Source organism: Impatiens glandulifera, chromosome 2 (genome assembly GCF_907164915.1).
Source record: "Impatiens glandulifera chromosome 2, dImpGla2.1, whole genome shotgun sequence".
NCBI classification, from domain to species: domain Eukaryota; kingdom Viridiplantae; phylum Streptophyta; class Magnoliopsida; order Ericales; family Balsaminaceae; genus Impatiens; species Impatiens glandulifera.
In genome coordinates, this window is record NC_061863.1 from 48603289 (window position 1) to 48624949 (window position 21661).

Below are 21661 nucleotides of genomic sequence, written 5' to 3' on the forward strand. Positions count from 1 at the left end.
ACAACTCTTACATACAAAAAAAAAATATATATATATATATATATATATATATTTTACAGAAATATTCAGTCTTTTTCATGGTTATGAATTTTCATAATATTATTAATTACAACTTTAAAGGAATCCAATAATATTTCATTTGATAGTTTTGGAACTTAATTAAATTTTTAGATTTCTTTCTCAATTTGATTTGGACCAATTTCTTTAATATACTTCTAAAAATGATAATAAAAAAATATATTTTATTTTAATGTTTGTGACTTACATTTTAAATTGTTACAAATGATTCTTTCGTCTTGCACTCTAGCCTAATAACAAAAATAGATAGATATTTTCAAGCCTCTATAAGGTCTTAAGTTTGAGTCCGTTAGACAATACGTGTAGTTAAATCTGTTGAGTGTGATTGCTTGATATATGATTAACTCGCGGAAATTAATCCGCTATAAAGTTATTATGAACAAAGTTCTCCAAAGTATTCTAACTGAAAATCAAGCGTGTATCTCATGCACCCATTTTTTTTGTCTTGACCTAAGTAATTTAAGTGATTAAGATTATTTTTTAAATGAGTCTTAAGTTGAATTTTGAGATTAAAAGTATTTATAAAAGATAAACAAAGATGTATGGAATTATTATCCACCTCCTCATATTTGGTTTCATTAATTGTATATTTAAATGTATTTGTTCTATATAATTCAACTATCTATACAAATAAATTCTTTTAAAACCCATCCTTAATTCTACAAATGCTTAGATGGGTGTCGGCCAATTTCCCATTCCGTTATGATTCACACTAATCTTATCTATAATTTTTTTTATTAAATAAATATCGTTGACCAATACTACAAAGTACAAACTATAACATTAGAGAATTGCCCTAATACCTAATTAGTATTAAATTATGATGCAATTCGATTTGATTAGATAATAAGGATAATCCTATATTAATTAGGGAGGAATAATAATAATTATTATAAGTCCGATTCAATCACAACTAGCACCAAAACAAACAGTCAATCCCATCTTCAGTATGTTGAAAATGGGCCTATAAGTTGAAAGTATATAATGGATTTTTATCTTTTTTATCATGTTTTATTTGGTTTGGATACAAATTTATAATATATTTTTACTATATATATATGTTATAATTTATCTATACTCGGTTGTTTTTTTCATAAAATAATTTATTTGGACTTCTTTTTTAATCGTATATAAGTCTTGAACATATGATCTCTTGAACTCAGCCTTTTTATAAAATTAGTTTGGGGCATTGAAAACTTAGGGCTGGTTTTCTTTGAGTTTTTATAAAAACTCAAACCAAATCAATTTTTCAATCAATCATTTCTCACCAATCATATCACTCATTTCATTAACCAAAATACTAAATTACCCTTTATTTTAAATTATAATTTTATATTTTATTTATATATATCAATACCTTTTAAGTCTTTTTACTAAAAATAATCATTACCTTCTCAAAATCATCGCCCATCATTTAATTTTTCTCTCTCTTGGTTTTTCAAAAAACCTATAACGGAACAAGGCCTTAGTGGAGGATCTCATGGCTTGCTAAAGTTACTTTGTAAATTTTGCTATATTATTGTTGCTTAAATAATCTTTTTAAGCAATTATTTAGACAATCATGTATATTACATTGATCATAGGTGCAGCCACCTTGACTTAAGGTTACAATAATGCAATTGCAATTGTGGTAAGCTTTTTGGTTAATTACTTTCCTACTACCAACCAATTAGAAATATAATTGATATCCAAGTTTTCATTTTAAGAAGTATATGCCTTTCAATTATTTTAATTAGTAAGATAAATTTATATTGAAGTAACATAAATTTGATGATACATTAAATAATAAATATTTAATACTTTACTGAAATAACTCACGTCCATCCATCACTTTCACATAAAAGCCTTCTCCGTCTTATTTGAATTTAATATAGCAAATCATACAGTATTTTATTCGTTAACTAATTCATTAATCACAATAATATTTTTATTAAAAAAATAATTATAATTCCTTTTTCCCTAAATAACGGTAATAAAATGTGGATAATAACCATAAGTTTGTACATGGTTAAGTTTGGTTACGGGCTAAATACATAATCCCGTTTTTTCATTTTTTGTTTTTTTTTTAAAATAAATAAATAAATTATAATATATATATATATATATTGATTTATTATCTTACACAAATAACCAAAAGATCCAACCAAGCCAAATCATTCTCACTTTTGACAAAATTTTAGTAAATAATTTAAGCTTAATTATATATATGTTTAGATTTTAAGTTCAAAAGTAGTAAAGCTTTCCATGCCTTTATAAAGTGGATATTGGTTTGATTCTATGTAATGACCGCACAGTGTTGGATTTTATTTTTTAAAATAAAAAAAAGTATTATAAAATATATAATATTTTAGTGTTAAAATTAAATATATATATATATATATTAATATAACTGGTAAGGTAAGTCTAGATTCGGGTTATTTTAATAACTTAGAATTTGAAAAAAAGTAATGGTTTGTGAGATTTTGAGGTATTAGATATATTTTTATTAAAAAGACTTAAAATATATGATAATTATAAAATGAAAATTAATAATTTAAAGAGTATTTTAATATTGTGGTTAATGAATTAAGTTATGTGAATGAGAATAGAAGAGTGAGATGATATCTATATATATCTAATAACGCTTAATTTGAAATGTTGAGGGTGTACTTCACGCTCTCTCCAAAATAATTCTCATATCAAAAAGTATTTTTTCATATTTCTCTCTCTTCATTTATGAATTGTTTTCTTTCTCTATAAATATATTAATTAATTTTAATTTGTATATATATATTAATGTTATAATTATTATTAAAATATATTAAAATTTAATATTTCACATATACACATTAAACCAAATATTTATCTATATTAATTGAGTTTAACATTAAATACTAATTATAAAACATTAAAACCTGCAATAAAATCAAGAATTTCAAATATATATTATATTAATTATAAAATGTAACTTTCAGTTATTCCATTATATTAATTATAAAATAGAAAAAAAAAGTTATCATGTTTAACATTAAATACTAACTACAAAATATTAAAATCTACAATAAAATTAATAATTTCAATTATATATTATATTAATTATAAAATTTAACTTTCAGTTATCATATTATATTAATTATAATATAAAACTTAACCGCAATAAAATCAAGAATTTCAAATATATATTATATTAATTATAAAATGTAATTTTCCGTTATCCCATTATATTAATTATAAAATAGGAAAAAAAATGTAGTTATCATGTTTAGCATTAAATACTAATTATAAAACATTAAAACTTACAATAAAATTAAGAATTTCAATTATATATTATATTAATTATAAAATTTAACTTTCAGTTATTATATTATATTAATTATAATATAAAACTTAACTTTCAGTTATCATATTATAATAATTATAAAATTTAACACAAAAACAATAATTATGAAAAACATAAATCGTGTAACTGCAATTAAATCAATATAATAAATCAACCCAACTTTTTATCTTTTTTTCTATCTAAATATTTGTTTTCTTATAAATAATTTTACATCAACAAGGTTCAATTTAAGGGAGAAGAGTGATATTCTGCCTATTCGGTCTCCTTTTGCGGCTTTCACTGTTTTGGTTTTTTTTTCCAGGAATTTTATCATTTTAGGCAACTACAACAACATGTTATCTTTTGAATTTCATCTTGGTTAAAGTGAGTAATAATTAAATTATATTAACATCAATTTCTCTATCAACATCATTATTTCATTCAATAATTAAATTGGTAATATGTTATGTTTCACCAATCTATTGTTCATTGTTTTTTTCCAGGAATTTGATCATTTCAGGCCGCTGCAACAACGTCCTATCTTTTGAATTTCATCTTGGTTAAAGTGAGTAATAATTAAATTATATTAACATCAATTTCTCTATCAACATCATTATTTCATTGAATAATTAAATTGGTAATATGTTATGTTTCACCAATATATTGTTCATTGTTTTTTTTTTCCAGGATTTTGATCATTTTATGCCGCTGCAATAACGTCCTATCTTTTCATTAAATTTTATGACTAATTAATAAAATAAAAATTTTAAATACATATAATCTCTTTATTCTTAGCATAATATTTTTTTTCTATTCTTCAATTTCTTTTTTAAATATTATTATTACTTATTATAACGTTTAATTAATTAATTTATTATTCATATTATTTTATAATATTTGTCATACTTAATATATTTATATTATATTAATAATCTTTTTATTATTATTCAATCTAAATATTTTTAAAATTACTTTAGTTGAAGTTATCCAATATAATATTCATCCTTCTTTTGAGTCAAAGTAGGAGTAATGACTATATTTTATGATTTAATAAAATAAAAATAATTTTTTAGGTTAAATATATTTAATTTTTTTAAATACATTATAGTTTTATTAGTTGAAAAAAGATGATCTCTATCTTTTGAGTATAAGATTTTTTTTCTATTCCAAACAATTTGACATGATAAAGTTTAATGTATTTAATAATATTTATTTTTAATCACAAAAGAAATAAATAATTTTTTTTGAAATATTATTATAACATTCAATTAATTATTTATTATTTCTCATTATTTTTCAATATTTATCTTTATTCTCATTTTTAGTATATTCATATTATATTAATAATTTATTATTATTATTAACATATGATATATAAATACTTTTTTTTATAATAAATGTGTTTGTTATGTCCATGACATCTAATTTTTAAATATTTGGTCATTTTTTCACATATATTTTCGTTAATTATAACAATCCAATTATTCACTTAAATATTCTTAATGTTTTTATATAAAAAATGTTATGCATAATATATTAAATTTTCATAAAAATAAATAACTATTTTTATAGAAGATGGTGAATCTTTTAAAAGCTAATACAAGATATTTATTTTTAATCATAAAAGAATTTTTTTAAATATATTATATTTATTATTTATCATTATTTTATAATATTTGTCTTTATTCTCATATTTAATATATTATATTATTTAATTTTTTTATTATTATTCAATCTATATTTACATATAAATATTTTTAAAGTTTTTTTATTTTTACTTTTTTTTTTATTTTAAATTTTATTTTTATGTTTATATTTTATACTAACTATTATAATGTCAATTCATATCAAAATATCATAAAATGGACACACAAGCCTCCATTGGATTGGAATTCTAGATTTGACTACGGATGACAACTACAAACATTTAGTTGCAAGAGTTATGTACATGTGGGATGCAATAAATACTAAAAAAAAAACAATGAATTGCTAAGTGTTGATTTCTTATTAATAGACAAGGAGGTAAGTGTGTTTAATATTTTGTTATATATTAATGTATGTTAGTACAAACTAACATGTAATTTATAGGGTGCGGTTATTCACGTCAGCATCGATCGTCAATTTGTTTCAAGACATCGAAACTTATTAAAGGAGGGTAACATGTACATATTTCAAAATTTTTGAGTTGTCAAGTCAAACGCTCAGTACAAACCAGTTCCAAACTCTTTAAAAATTTTGTTTAGCTACTTTCTGAGATTCTAAATATTCCCAAATATAAATTTAATTTTTTTGATTACAAGGAGGTTATTTCTAGAAGTGACAATTGCTCACAACTAACAGGTAGTGTTTTGATTAACTATTGTCTTTCATTTAATTTTTAACTTACATTTTCCTTTTTTATGTTATAGTTATTATAGCTCGTCTTATCAGTTTGGCTCTAAGACTTTTAGCAAAACTGGATATAACACAGTTGCAAAACGTGGTTTAAACCTTCAATTTGATATGTTGGTCATTTATAAATCTATAAGTTAAATGAGTTCTTTTTTTTTTACTCTATTAAATATTTTAATTTATTAAATATTTTAATTTTTACCTTTTCTATGTGTTATTTTATAGTGGAGAAGATATTAATCTAACTTTATGGGGAAACATAGCCGAAAAATTTGAATTTGTTGAAGGATCTAACAACAAGATCCTATCGTAATAGTTGTGACCGACTTTCTTGTCAAGTTATACCAAGGTATGAATTGTAAAAAAAAATATGTTTATGTCTTAATATGTTTGTGTTAACCATTTTTATGTGCTTTCAATAGGTCATCATGTCCTTTCTTCAACAACGGCCACACAAGTTTTTCAAAATCTAATGATTCCAGAGGTGGTGACTATGCGAGAAAGGTTGATATTGTCTTTCTTTAAACAATACTCTTTGATTAAATATTTGTTGTTTTAATGACTATTATTTTTGTGCCACCTTTACTCAACTAATTGTATATTTGCTGTCCATTCATCTCAAGTATGTTTGTTGGATGATACTGTTGAAAGTTCGAAGTCTTTACAAGATGAGATGATGAAAGATCGACACACAATTGAGGAATTATACAACCTATTGTCAAATGAGGAAAGCAAGGTTGGTAAAATTGGTATTTCAATATTTTTGTAGTTATCTTACTGGTTTATTAATGTATGCAACTACAATGATTGGTTTTACTACTCTTGTGATGATTGTCGCAGAAAAGTAACGCTCGAGGGCGATGTTTTTTTTTTTGCAACTCATGTGTTAAAGTTACAAAAAATCTTACTCCAAGGTGTTTATTTTTGTCTCTTTGATCATTAACAAACTATATTCAGATATTTAATTATAACTATTTTGTTTTTTCATTAATTATTTTGTATCTATTTTAGATATAAATTAGAGATTGAGGTTGGTGACGAGTTAGGAGCTGCACTATTTGTGCTTTTTGATAGAGTTGTAAATAAGTTAGTTAATCTAACTGTTTCAGATTTTTTACAATTACATCCGAGTTGTGACAAAGATTTACCATTGTCGTTATCATCAATGTCATCGCAAAAACTTGTGTTCCAAGTTAAAATTACTGATTACAAGCTCAAGAAAAAATCACACAATTTTACAATTATAAAAGTGTTTGATCCAAGTCAATCACTCATTACTCAACAGGTAAACATATTTTGGATATCTTTATGCTCAACTTTGAAACGTGTTTTATATATTAAATTAAATTTTGTTAAGGGAGGAGCATCAATTTCAGACAAAATTGTTAAAGAGGTACTTATTCAATTTTTTTATCAAATAAATTGTTTTTTTAATCTATTTTAATGTCTTATTTAGATATTTGAAAAGTTTATATATATTTGATTAAATTTTATTAGGGAGGATCATCAATTTCAAACAAAACTGTTAAAGAGGTACTTTTTCAATTTTTTGTGATCAAATAAATTGTTTTTTTATTATCTATTTTAATGTCTTATTTAAGTTTTTGAAATGTGTTTTATATATTAATTAAATTTTATTAGGTAGGAGCAACAGACAAAGTTGTTGAAGAGATAGAAAAAAAAGACAAAAAATTTAGTTTTTATTTTTTATTTTACAATATTTTTATTTCATTTTATGGAAGTTGTTTTTTTATTAGTATACATTATTAACTATTATTATAATATATGATATCTTAAACTATACTAGAGTTATACATTTATTTGTTTTTATGAATGTTTGTTTAATATGTGTTAACTTAAATTTTTATTTTGCTTTCAATAGTTTAAATTAAATCAAGCCTTTTGATTTGTATTGTATTATTATTATTTTCAGTTTTAATCAATCATTCTTTTTTTCTCACATCATGTATATATTTCATAATTAATTTTGTATAAATATATTTTTCCTTACATAATTTTTCCACAATTATTTATATATTATTTGTTTATTATTTATTTTTATACAATTTACTTATATTATGAAACAATTAATAATAATAATTTTTTTTATTTTTTTCTCTAATTATATATATATATATATATATATTATATTTTCTCTTCATATAAATATATTCTCTTTTATTAAATTAAATATTTTACAAAAATTTCGTTTATATTTTTCCCGTACAACGTAGGGTTTCATACTAGTTTGATTAGTTTGTGTTATTTAATTATCATTAGTATGAAAATAACTTGTTTTATAAGCTTAGTTATTTATGTAAATGAGTTTAAAATTTAATAAAATATTTTTTTTATTTTATCTTTTTGTAAAGTAAACAAGATTTTTTTTTTTTAAATTAGAGTTAAGAGTGAACATAGAAATAGTAAGAAAACAATTTGGAATATAAATTATAAGAAATAAAATTAAAGGATGTAATAATATGTAATTTTAAAAAATTGTCACTAACTAAACAATGAATATAATTATTACTATTTTTAAAATATTGAAATATATACATATTCCTTGTTATGTAATAAAAAAAGATTTGGGTTCTTTCGTGGAGGTGACCTACAACTTAGTTAAACACTTGTCTAGGGTTAAACTTATTTAAATAAAGTTGAGGTTATAGGTTGTCTTTCTTTGCCTGGCTAACATTGGAAGGAAGAAAGGAAACAAATATTTAAACATGCTTTAGTTATTCCTAATTATTCGGTTAAATGAACCAAACTTATTATAAAGGCAGATTATTTGAAAATATATATATAAAGTAGCTAACACCTAGCTAGCTAGCTACTAGGGAGGCTAGCCAGCCAGCCAGCCAGCTAGATAATGTATACTTTCCTGCAGGCTGCAGTGAACACTACTGATAAAATGCATATATATTTGGCAGTGCACATGGCATTAATAATAGGCTTTTTATTTATTTATTTATTAAATTTAATGGAAAAAGACAGGCAGAGGTGCCGTGGTGGAAGATGAGTATACATGTCACTATACCCTCATCATGCTTCTTCACCCATTTTGGACGTTATAAATTTCATACTTTTATTTGAGAAATGATTGCGGAGATAATTTGAAGAAAAAAAATTTAGAGTGAATAACGTGACATAATTTGTTGCAAAATTAACAAATATTCTATCTTTTATTACTTTTTTCTCGCACCTTATATTTTTTTCATATTTTGACACCATCATATTCCATTCTCTCCCAAATTCTTTCTCTTTTATTACTCATCTTTTACTTAAACTTAAACTTAGAAGGAAATATTTTATTGATACCTTTTAAATTAATAATTAGCTTATAATTATTAATAAATATATGAGATAAATGATAAAGGAGGTCCGGTCGGTTCGGTGGTCGGTAAGTTGTCATGGAACTTTCCCATTGTTAACGTATTGACCGGGCCGGTGTGATGTGATTTCATTTAATTAAAATTTTATAGGTTTTTTTTTTACATTTATTATTTGTTTAGTTTTGAAGCGGTCCAGGACCCCATGTAGTCAAATGCTTTTTTTTTTATATCATTATTTACCTTTAAAGCAGTTCTGAAGTCTTATTTGGTCGGATTTAAAAATTATATAATTAAAATATTTTTAATTTTAAAATCATATTTATCCTATGTATATAAAATATTAAAGTGATATGAAATATCTTGTGATAGTTTTGTCTGTATATATGATAATCACCGTGATATGATCTGGCCTGTCCTGGTCTCAAGTATTAATTATAAGGTGTAGTACGAATTACGTTCCATTGTTAGTAAGTAGCATCAGCATCGACCGACAATAATATTCATCTTAATTTAAACAAATATTTAATTAACAATACTACCTACAATATAACTATACAACTGCTACTGCCTAGCTTAATTTAGTTAATTTAAATCTTTGTTTTTTTTTTTTGTTTTTTTTCACTTAATTTAAAAGAAAATTAATTTTAAAAATTTTAATAATTATTTTATCTTAAATAAATGAAATAGAAAAATGAAAGATAATATATTAAATAGTGATTGTTTTAATATTTAGATGGAAAAAATGAAGATGAGAGAATTGAAGTGTCAAAATTTTAGCTACGACTATTTTGAAGGAAACGTTTGATCCGAATTAAATATAGATAAATATATAAATATATTAAACATTATGGAGACTTCGTCCCTTAATAAAATTTTACTTTTTATAGGACGTAAACAAGTGTTTTCGTTTTAACAAGACATTATGTGTTGATAAGATATTGATAATTTTCATTTGGGACATTGATACAAATTGTTCGCAAAGATGATTTCATATAATTTATTTTGGGAAAAACTTTTGGAGTCAAAGATTCAATCCAAGATCTCGTTATTTGAATTGAGCGTTATTCACGGTAGAATTCTTACGGATGATATGTGCATGAAAAATAGTGTATTATTGCTAGTCGTTGTTGTATATGTCACGAAGGGTTGAATCGGCAACTCACTTACTTTTGCATTGTCGATGATTGACTAGTATTTTGAGAACGTTTGTAGAGTATTACTGGAATTCAGTGGGTGATGCTCGTATTTGGGTAGTTGCTGAGAAGTTTGAATTGATACAACTAATATGACAAACCTACATATTTGAGTTAACATTTCAATTATCATTTTGATGAATTATCTAGTTGGAGATAAATCGTCGAACTTTAAATGATCGTAGTTTTCTGATGTTTATCATTCTATTATGACGTTTTCTAAAATTCGTTTAAGAGAGTCAGTAAATTCTGATGTCGAGTAGTTAATCGTTCTTCTTAAGAATTTATGAGCTCGATTATTGAGTACTATTTTTTTATTTTAATGTCATTTTTTTTTGTTGTACTTATATGATTTTTTTTATTTTATTATAATGGACCATTAAAAAAAGAAATTACCTTAATTACCGCTAAGTCATAATAATGAATATATTGTAATATTTAAATACATTTGATTGTAAGCTAGCTAATTAACATACAGGTGGTCAGAAGTGTGGTCCGGATTTAATTTTGGAAACTGATACATCGAAATCGAATCATTCATTCATAATTTTGTCTCTCATATTCAAAATTCATAATAATTCCACGTCACTACTTTCAATTAATTAAATTAATTTTCATGCACCAAGTGACGATGATCAAGAACACACATGTGGCCTTGTTTGATAAATATTCGATTATATTTGTTTTATTATATATATAGATAAAAAAAATGCAATAACACATTGAAATAATCTTTAATAAGACAACCCAATTTCTTATCAATGATGGCCTTCGACAGATTTGTAGTTTTTAATCTTCATTCACTTATTAAAAAACAAAAAAAAAAAACAAAAAAAACAAAAACCCATTTTTCAGAATGATGAACAAACTCTAATGTGAATAAAAAAAGATCCAAAACATAGAACTAATTTCAAATAAAAACTGGTATGCTGGTTTTCTTTGGAAGATTACAAACAGGACAAGAACTCATGAAAGGTTCACAAGCATAACAAGAACATAGATGTCTACAAGGAAGAAAGATAACAGAGGAAATGTAGGAATTACATCTTCTGCAAATCCCAATATCACGCGATTGCGATTGCGATTGCGATCTACTATCTTGACAGCAAGATCCTGCGTCTTCACAAATATCATGAGCGTTTTCCTGATCTTCAATTTGAGAAAGTGTATTTCTGAGTGAAACGACAATTAGTTCATTATGCATGGCCATTTTCTGTAATTCTTGATTCTCCATCTCCATTTTCTTCAAGAGTTGTTGAAGCTCCATAGACTTGATATTTGCCATAATAATTTCATCGTCCTTTTGTTTCATTAATAGGGATGCATTTGCGAAGATTGATGTAAACTGTTGGTTCATTTGTTGTTGTAACATCAATCTTAGTCTCTCACTCTGTTCATGTTCGATTATTCAACATTATTAACAATACATGATGTAAGATAAGATTATTTGAAAAAGTAAATTTGTTTATTACCTGTGAATCGATGAATTGATTGAGCTCTTGGTTTTGTTTATCCATCTCTGAGTATATGATTTGAGAAAGATTATTGAAATACATCTGTTCTTGAACCGCCATCTCACAAATATATTATATATATAATATGAAGAAGAAGAAGAAGAAAAGAAGATGTTTCACTTTCAATAACAGGGTAGAAGAAGACGTTAAAGTTTGGGTATTTGACAAGACGAGTTAATAATAATAATAATAATTATTATTATTATATATATATATATATAATAATATAATAATATATAGAGATTTGAGAAGGTGACGTTGAATAATATATAAATATTTTAATTAAATTAAATTTTCCATGTGCGGTCATTCAGTCTATTCTTGAATGCAATTGTTTTAGGATCAGGCTTATTCACACATCATTCGTTTTAAACGCTTAAATAGGTTTGTTTGACTAATTGTGTTTAATAACCTTAATTAATCATTCATTTTATTATGTAATTAATCTTATGCAATCTCACCATTTATTTATTTATTATCTTAGTAAATAAAATTTACCTAAAATGTGAAAATTTGTGTTTGGATTCTATTTTGAGACAATAGTAACAGAAGAATTCCAATAGAAAAGAAAGAGAGTGATTAAAATATTTAATTTGTTGATTTTATAGAAAGAAATGAGCGTTTTAATTGTGATTTGAAGAATTAATCGTCACAAAAGAACGGATTCTTTTGGCTATTATTTTTACGGGGAATTGATCATATCATGGATATTGATATAATATATTTACTTAAAATGAAAACGGGCTATATTTACTTTTCCTTTTTAATGATAAATGAATATGTATAGGCTTGTTTATCTCGTGAATCGTTCCATATTACTTACTGCAACGGCTATTTATTCACCAGTAATTTTTAAATAGTTCAGATTTAAATATTCAAAGTTTTTAAATTAAAAAAAAAATCACTTTAAATAAATATGATATAAAAATGTATTTGTAAGTATATATCCTTCAACCACTTTTCACATACAAAATAATATATATGACTAGTTTAATTCAGCTTATTATTTCGTCATGTGCCTTATTCGTTAAATGTTAAATTATATTTTATAGTATTTAATTCATTCGAAACACTAATGTTGAGACTTAGGTATGTTTATGTTTAATTATTTCAATTTATCATTTTTATTTATTTTAGAGCCATGTGTGTTTATTAATATATGGGGTGACTTATTCATAAAACTAATGTAGCTAACAACGTATTACATTATAAACGGAATCAAATTAGTTTTGTTATGATAAAATATTTATTTTTGAAAGAGAAATTTGAACAAGTAAATATTTTAATTTTAGAAAGTGAAGTAATTATTATAGGGAATAAGATAAATTATATATACAGAATAAAGACGGGTCCATATTGCTAAATATGTATATATATATAGATATATATAGATAGGAATAACCGTATGAGTTACCCTAGTTAATTACGTTGGTTGATAAAAATAAATAATTTATATAGATGTTTAGGTCCTGTTTGGCGGTGCACATGTCATTAATAGTATTTTTGTACATGTTTGTTTTATAATATAATGATTTCAGCAGCTAGCTAAGTGTTAAGAAAATTGAAGAAAAATACAAAAGAGAGAGTTTAGCGGTGGGTAGAAGATGAGTAAGTAAGTAACTAGACACGTGACTCATGATCTCATCCTTTTGCCAATCTTCACCCATTTTGGACGGAAAGTTTGATGGAATGATCTAATAATTGACTTAAATTTGCATATGATCGAAGCCTAATAAAAATTATATTCCATTACGTAACGAGACGGAATCCTAATTCGTTGAGTGTCGTCACATTACTCGACAGGAATATTTTTGTCCAAAAAATAGGAAGCGATTATTTGCACAATTTAAATTAGGAACTAATCAAGGTCATTTAATTAAATTTCCCTTTTGGACGGTATATATTATTATTAATAATCCATTCTTTTATTTTTATTTTCAAAAACATTTAGATTTTCTCTTAGGTAAGTAATTAAGTAGCAGCTAGTTAGCTAACTAGCTACGGAAAGAGTAAAAAAGGAAATTATATATATGAATTATTTGAAGATGAATGAATGATTAACTTTTTATTCATTATATCATTATTTACTTTTATGATGAATTATAATAAATTTGGTGGGTCAATGGCTGGTTTGAGATTATACTTAATTGGGTTTTTTTTTTTTTTTATCAAACTAACATGTATCCCGTGCAAATACACGAATAATAATATAAAAAATCGTGAAAAAATATTACGGAAAAAATATATATAGCATTTTTAATTTTATTTTTAACTGTTTTAAATTTATGAGCGGGTCAACCTACCATCCAACCCAAGTATTCATTTACTCTCACATATATATCGAAATTAACCACAGCTCTCGACTCGACAATCTGGACACTTTAAAAATTTGAACTTATATTGTTAAAATGTCCCGCATTCATCAAATTTGGTGTTGATTTTATAATATAAAGTGTTATTAGCTTACTGAGTTAAATGGTTATACTTATTTTTGTTAGATTGCAAATTCAAACCATATCTATAGCATTTTTAACCGTTTTAAGTTTATGGGCGGGTCAACCCACAATCCGACACAAGTATCAATTTACTCTCACATATATATTCAAATTACTCACCGTTCTCGACTCGACAATCTGGACACTTTAAAAATTAAGCATCATTATATATATATATATATTAGTTAGCTAAAAAGTTGAACTTATATTGTTAAAATGTTTTGTGTAATCAAATTTGGTATTGAATTTATAATATAAAGTGTTATTAGCCTAGTTAGTTAAATGGTTGTACTTGTTTTGTTAGGTTGCAAATTCAAACCATACCTATAGCATTTTTAACCGTTTATAGACGGGTTAACTCACAATCCGACCCAAATATTCATTTACACTCACATATATATTCAAATTAACTATACATCTTAACCCGATAATCCAGACACTTTAAAAATTAAACATCATTTTATTTATTTATATATATATATATATATATATATATATATATATATATATATATATAATGTCATATACGATATTCGAATTATCAAAATTTTAGTAATTTAAATATTTTCTTAACAAAACGTCATTTATATTATTTTAATGTATTATTTTCGTTTTTTTAAATTAATTTTATCACGATTTTAATTAAATAAAATGATATTTAATTAATATATGTTTTGAATATGTTTTATTAACTTGTGTTATTTAAATAACACAAAACCCCGAAGAAAGTCATAATCTATTGGCTCTAGTCTAGTTATAATATATGGTACTGATAGTGTCGGTTGAAAATTAGGTATATATATATATATTCCGTGTTGGCTGTTTTTTTTATTATTATTATTTGAATTGGCCAAATAATTAAGTCTATACAAGAAAATGAAAATTATGACGTTCGATCTCCATTAATTAATAATTTATATACTTGTTTTATAAAAATGATCCATCCACATGATGCATTTTTGGTGGTGGTGATGTATATATATACATGAGCTTAATTAATTAAGTGATTACAAATGTAGTGGTGACAATTTCTTATGACAAATTAAGGCTGTTAATTACTTAGGAGGGATATGGCAATATATGATATATAGTGTTATTATTAATTAATTAATGAATTAATTGTGACAATTTCCCACATAAAATTAAATATATTATGTATAATAATGTTGGAAGAGGAGGAGGCGGCAGGCAGAAGCAACAAAACATCATTCACATACATTGTTTAAAAGTGGCCATTCATTATTAGTTTATAACAATGACTGTTTGCTTATTAATTATAAATTATTAGAATTAAGATCCAGATTTAGATTTAGGTCACCACGTACCAACTTTGATATGATATGATTACGCGTGTGACATTAATTAATTAATTTAATAGATACAAGTACGTACTACAACCCAACCAATTATTAATTACATATAATTGCATGATGATTAAATTAAACCGTGTGTAAATCAGTTGATTATCATTCATGCATGCATGATCTCAAATAGTTTATTTATTTTGAAAAATATAAGTGTGAATTATTATTAATTATTGTTATTTTCCTAGCTAGCTAGGAGGACTAGCTATATATCTTAATTAATCATCTAGGCTAAGCAACTTTGACCAATTAACAAGAAAATAAACATGCCGTTCTATTCTCCTCCATTTAATTTATTTTATTTGTTTTCATCCATTCTCATTTAATTAATTAATTAATCTTCCAATTGACTCACCTACCACTAAATAATACAGTAATACAGTATATACGAATACTATTCTTAAATCAAATGTTAATTGGCTACGAATAGACACTACATCAATATGAAATTCATCTCACCAAACAAAACAATTATATATTTGTGCTCCCATAATTGATCATTCAAAGAGATGCAAAATGTATCGCTAAGGCAATAATAAATAAATAAAATCAAGTTGAATTGATTCATTTAATTGCATGTACTTGTATATATAACTATAAATTCTAAGTAAAAGAGAATGATAATCAACACAATAAATAATTATAATTATGTGATAGACTAAATGAATAAATTTTTAATAGTAGGTATTAGATAAACTTTTAATTAAAAATGGTTTACCATATATTTACGAATTCTTAACAACTTATTATTTTTATTTAAATAACAAATCATCACAATTTAAATAATAATAAATTCATACATTAATTATTAAGTTTAAATTAATTTTATTATAATTATTTTCTTATTACTCATTTTATATAAATAATTTAAAATTATATATTATTATTATTAATATATATATATATATATATAGTTTATATAATTTGAAAATATATTTATTAATTTATAAATTTTAATAACTAATAAAAAAATATTAAATAACTTTAAAATATATATATATCATGTAAAAAGTGAGAGATGGAGAGTTAAAAAAGAGAAAGTCATGTTCCTTACAAATAAATTTTGTTATTCACAACCTTAAAATATAAATATACTAATCATAAGTTGAGAGGTCTCTACAAAATTAAAAAAATATACTAATTATTTAATTTATTCAAATCCCTAATTTAATGGTTGGATTGATGATAAAAAAAAAATAGAAAAAATAAAAGAATATATAGATGTTGAAATCTATGAAGTAGAAAGACATTGATATAACATAGAGAAGTTAAAAGATGTAATATGGTGGCTACAATATTAGGGATACAAAATTGCAATACAATATAATATGGAAAGATACAGAAAAGGAATAATAGATTGATTGATAATATATAATTAACACTATTATATTTTTAAATTTTGGAGTAAATTGGACTTATGAAGTTTCATAATTTGCCTCTATATCAAAAGTTAAATAACTAATTTTTAATAATACATACTATATTAACATTTCATAATTCATATATTTAATGGAATTCGTAATAAAATAATATACATTTAAAATGAGATTTGTTACATCACTTGCACCAATTAATATCAATAGTTTTATTTTTTCTTTCTTTTTATATAATTTTTTTTTTATATATAAACTATTCTATATTTCTTATATCTTTTAGTCTATCATTACCAGATACTTGTAAAATTGCAACTATAGAAATGCATAAATATTTTATCAAACTTGCTCATAAATAAATCCATCTAATTCTGATAAAATAACATTTAAAAAGTCTGTACAAGTTTTTAAAGTTTATTATGATTCTTCTCTTTTACTTTTGTAAGCTTTCTTATTGGGTTATTTAATTGTGAAGTTAAAACCCATTAAATTTGGAGAAAATAATTAGTTTTATGTTAAGGAAAATAGGTACATATTGGGTTGGGCCTGGTCCTGGCCGTCTAACTAGAAGAACTGGTTTATGAGTTTGGGTCATGTTTATTGGATTATTATTTATGTCTTCAACATCAACATTTAAATTCTTTTATATGTCTTCAAGAATTTAATGACTTGTTTAAATCCTTAGTGCAGTTAATTAAGTGTTATAGTTTATTAAAGTTAAAAATGACTATAGAAGTCTCAAACAAATAATCTTCAAATAATTAACACAATGCTATAATTAACTGCACTAGAGATTTATTTACTAAATAACTATATGATGTATTTTTTTTTAATAATTAATGATTTTTTATTATTACTGACATTTTCAAAATAACAAAAAAATATATGAAAAGATAATAATAACTTTGTATATTTTTTTAATATTTTTTTTTTCTAATGTAGGGAGTAGCATGATTCTCACCATCATCAATTCCACTTAAATTGAACGCATCACCTTTAATATTTTTTTTTTCAGTTGACCTATTATTTAAGAATTAATAACATAAATTATATATTTTGTCCAAAATTTAATTTTCACACTAATTGATATATATTATTTTTAAAAAAAATTAATGTGTATAAAAATAAAAATAAAAAACGTTTAAGCATAACGAAAAAACATTACATTCAAAATAATAATAAAAAAAAAGATTCTCAATGAGTTATTAAACTCATAAATTCTCGAGATAAACGATTATCTTCCCGAAAAACTCTACTGATTTTCTTTAACGAATATTAGAAAGCGTCATAATAATAGCATTATGAAAGTTTTACGATTTGATAATCCAAATATCTAGATATTTCATATTAGCCGCATCAATTCAAATTTCGCAACTTATTAGAATGAATTTTGATGAGCACATATTTATATTATTTTTACTTTTGATATTGATATCCATAAAAATATTATATGCCATCCAACACGGTCCCTAGCTATAGTTGGCCTTTTTGTCACCCACCATAATAATGCATTTTTTTATATTTGTTTTTTTGACACATTTTTATTTATTTATTATTGCTAGTGAAAGAAGATTTAAATATTATTTCATTGATATAAAAAATGTGTTACAGTCTCCAAAAATATCTCTTTGTAATAGATAAAGAGTGACCATTGTTTATATTCTTAATCTTTGAAAAAATATTAATAATTTAAATGATTATCACAACAACTAATGATGATGAATAGTATTGAATCATGATGTTCTTAATTTCTTAGTGGAAACATAGTTGAAAAATCACTATAACAAAATAAGTAAAAAAAAATGGTGTCTTTATTAAATTCAGATCCAACATTTTATTAAATTCTTCCCGATCTTGATCTCAACCCATTGCATATTTCTGGGTCCAAATTCTGGCTGTGGACTCGTACTTGATCTTGTCTGTCTTGCACATATGAGCGATCTCGGGAACAAGGGGATCCTCTGGATTCGGATCAGTTAAAAGCGAACATATCGATAGCAAAACCTGCAATTCGAATCGATAATCCATCAACAACAAACATATGATTCAGTATTTTACTATTATTCATGATTCTCACCTTTGATATGGTTAGAGCAGGACTCCATTGTTCCTTGAGTATGTCCAAACAGATGTTTCCATTACTGTTAATATTAGGATGAAAAACCTTTGTTCTGAAAGCAACCTGCAAAGTTTTACAGAGAAGAAGATATTATTAGAAATGGAAATTATGAGGGAGGGTTGATCAAGAATCAAGATCAAACAAATCTCTCGACCTTGGGGGGTTTGAAAGGATAATCCGGAGGGAAATGTATGGTGACAAGAAAAACCCCGCCTGCATAAGGGCTGTCGTTTGGACCCATTATTGTTGCTTGCCAATGAAACATGTCTTCACCAACAGGACCTATTATAACAAAGAACAAGACATCAAGGTTTCATCTTTATCAATATCAATTTGGAATTATGATGATGATAATAAGCACCTGCACTGCAAGAGGTAGGCGGATCTCTATGCAAGTCCTTGAGCTCCTTCAAGATTCTTCTTGACGCCATTAGAGAGAAGATCAATCTGTCAAACAAAGTATGAATGTACTGTCTGAAGAAGATGAGTTGGTATTTAAATCTCAAAGTGTCTAATGGAGATGAGAATCAAAGGGACCCATTTCATTTTCTGAAGAAATGTAGACGCTAGAGCTAGTCAAAACAGTTCAGATTCCATGAATTGGTTATCTTCTGGAAAGTGGGGAATAATAATATCAAATTTCAGAAGATGGCCTTCGTTGGAAAAGAATCTAATCTGGACAATACCTTTACCTTTTTCTATCTTTTATTCTGGGCCACAAGATGAGCATGAAATTCCCTGTTATATTATTCCAAAGAAATTGACCAGCATGATTCCACCACTATTATCATTTGTTAAAACCTTGAGCAAAACCAGTCTCAAATACAAAAGGCAGCAGAGATCTGTTTGATTGATTCATTCATTGATAAAATACATATCACAACACAAAGTACAAACTATGAATTCATATGATGAAGATGTTTATGTCTTACAAGAGACTACAAGCAGCAGTAATCAATATATTTATGTCTTGTTACTACTACAAGATACTGCAAGCATTTTGCCCTTTCCTCTTCTTTCTCCTTTTCTGCTTAGGTGGTTGAAGAACCACCTTAATTGCAGCATCAAACACAGCCTTCACGTTTTGCTGGGTTTTTGAGCTACATTCAATGTAAGCAGCAGCACCAATTTGCTTTCTAAGCTCTTCTCCCTGAGTTGTGGAAATGGGCACAGCTCCAGGATGGTCAACGAAAAACTGTTTATCTTCTCGAAGATCTGCAGGGAGGAAGGAGGAGGAGAAAACAAATTAAACAATGACAAAGATTCTTTGATCATTTCATGATAAAAATCTGAGAAGAGAGTCTAACCGAGCTTTGTCCCAACAAGAACAATTGGAACTGCAGGAGCATAATGCCTTAATTCAGGAATCCACTGAAAACATGGTGGAATGCATCAATCAGCAAACAATTCTTTGATCATTTCATGATAAAAAGTGCTATTTTTTTTTACAGAAACTGACCTTTTTGGAAATGTTTTCATAGCTCGCCTTGCTAATAAGAGAAAATGCTAGTATGAAAACATCAGCTCCACGATAGCTCAAAGGTCTTAGTCGATTGTAATCTTCCTGACCTGTTTGTTTCCTCCCCCACAAATGAAAATTAACAATCAGAAAAGAGAATCAAAATGGGTAAAACAAAACCCTAGAAGAAGATTGTCTTCCCCTTCCCCTTCCCCTACCCCTACCTGCTGTATCCCATAACCCCAAGTTCACAGTGCTTCCATCCACAACAACGTTTGCACTAAAATTGTCAAAAACAGTGGGCACGTAATCCTACAACAAACCCACATTCATTTTAACGCAACTAATCAAGAAATTGACACTTAAAGATCTGTTTCCTTGAAATTGACCAAAGAAGATGATGGGTTACTCACAGTAGGAAAGGTGTTGCTGGTATATGAAATTAGCATACAAGTTTTGCCCACCGCTCCATCGCCGACGGTGACACATTTTATAAACCTCGAACCACTCATTTTCCCTTTTCTTTCCCCGACGGCAACTTCCTCTCCGGCCAAAGAACTCGTTTTGCTTCTTCTTGGTGCAGCAGCCAGGCAGCAGTTTAGTAGAGAAAACCTTCTCTAGAGAGTATACAATTATAAACCCTAATTTGGATGTGACAGAATTGATTAATTACTCTGCAAGATTACACCTAATCAAAGAGACACATCATTGATGTGTAGGGATTTGGGTAGAGAGAGAACGGAAACAGGACATGGACAGCCACACTCACATTAATTCGATTCGTCTTCTTTAGTATGGAATGGATTATTTGAAAATGATAAAAAAATATAATTTAATGTAATATAAAGTAATTAATTGTGGGGATTGGATTGGATTGGATTGGTTGATGAAGTAGTTATAAAAACTATTTAATAATTAATTAAAGGATTAAAATAGAAAGTAATTATGAATTACCAAATTATAAACTAGAAAATCTAAAATTGCCTAAACCGAAAGGTGCCGTCAGAAATGGGGGGAGGGTCCTACAAAATTGGGGTGTGGGGTT

At 25.4% G+C, this 21661-nt stretch overlaps 3 protein-coding genes across 3 annotated transcripts; all 3 read right to left on the bottom strand.

The window, feature by feature from the left end:
* Positions 1 to 11157: 11157 nt before the first annotated feature.
* On the bottom strand, positions 11158 to 11816 carry LOC124923635 (E3 ubiquitin-protein ligase BOI-like). The gene has a single exon (XM_047463596.1). The coding sequence runs from the start codon at positions 11662 to 11664 to the stop codon at positions 11203 to 11205; it is 462 nt and encodes a 153-aa protein (XP_047319552.1). The 5' UTR covers positions 11665 to 11816; the 3' UTR covers positions 11158 to 11202.
* Positions 11817 to 18832: 7016 nt separating this feature from the next.
* On the bottom strand, positions 18833 to 19709 carry LOC124924085 (SUMO-conjugating enzyme UBC9-like). The gene is made up of 4 exons (XM_047464136.1): positions 19519 to 19709; positions 19312 to 19439; positions 19116 to 19220; positions 18833 to 19042 (listed from the first exon to the last, which is right to left on the bottom strand). The coding sequence occupies exons 1-4, from the start codon at positions 19586 to 19588 to the stop codon at positions 18899 to 18901; spliced, it is 447 nt and encodes a 148-aa protein (XP_047320092.1). The 5' UTR covers positions 19589 to 19709; the 3' UTR covers positions 18833 to 18898.
* A 271-nt stretch (positions 19710 to 19980) lies between these two features.
* LOC124924084 (rac-like GTP-binding protein 5) lies at positions 19981 to 21342 on the bottom strand. Its single transcript, XM_047464135.1, has 5 exons — positions 21030 to 21342; positions 20841 to 20928; positions 20617 to 20726; positions 20465 to 20528; positions 19981 to 20372 (listed from the first exon to the last, which is right to left on the bottom strand). The coding sequence occupies exons 1-5, from the start codon at positions 21126 to 21128 to the stop codon at positions 20137 to 20139; spliced, it is 597 nt and encodes a 198-aa protein (XP_047320091.1). The 5' UTR covers positions 21129 to 21342; the 3' UTR covers positions 19981 to 20136.
* Positions 21343 to 21661: the final 319 nt, after the last annotated feature.

What these genes read in the sequence shown, in the direction of transcription:
- LOC124924084 (XM_047464135.1), bottom strand. Translation starts at nt 21,128, where the DNA reads ATGAGTGGTTCGAGGTTTATAAAATGTGTCACCGTCGGCGATGGAGCG. An exon ending in ATGAAAACATTTCCAAAAAG is followed by an intron (nt 20,529 to 20,616) that starts GTCAGTTTCTGT and finishes CCATGTTTTCAG; the next exon opens with TGGATTCCTGAATTAAGGCA. An exon ending in TCTTGTTGGGACAAAGCTCG is followed by an intron (nt 20,373 to 20,464) that starts GTTAGACTCTCT and finishes TCCTCCCTGCAG; the next exon opens with ATCTTCGAGAAGATAAACAG.
- LOC124923635 (XM_047463596.1), bottom strand. Translation starts at nt 11,664, where the DNA reads ATGTTACAACAACAAATGAACCAACAGTTTACATCAATCTTCGCAAAT.
- LOC124924085 (XM_047464136.1), bottom strand. Translation starts at nt 19,588, where the DNA reads ATGGCGTCAAGAAGAATCTTGAAGGAGCTCAAGGACTTGCATAGAGAT. An exon ending in GCCTACCTCTTGCAGTGCAG is followed by an intron (nt 19,440 to 19,518) that starts GTGCTTATTATC and finishes TTGTTATAATAG; the next exon opens with GTCCTGTTGGTGAAGACATG. An exon ending in CTGCTCTAACCATATCAAAG is followed by an intron (nt 19,043 to 19,115) that starts GTGAGAATCATG and finishes TTCGAATTGCAG; the next exon opens with GTTTTGCTATCGATATGTTC.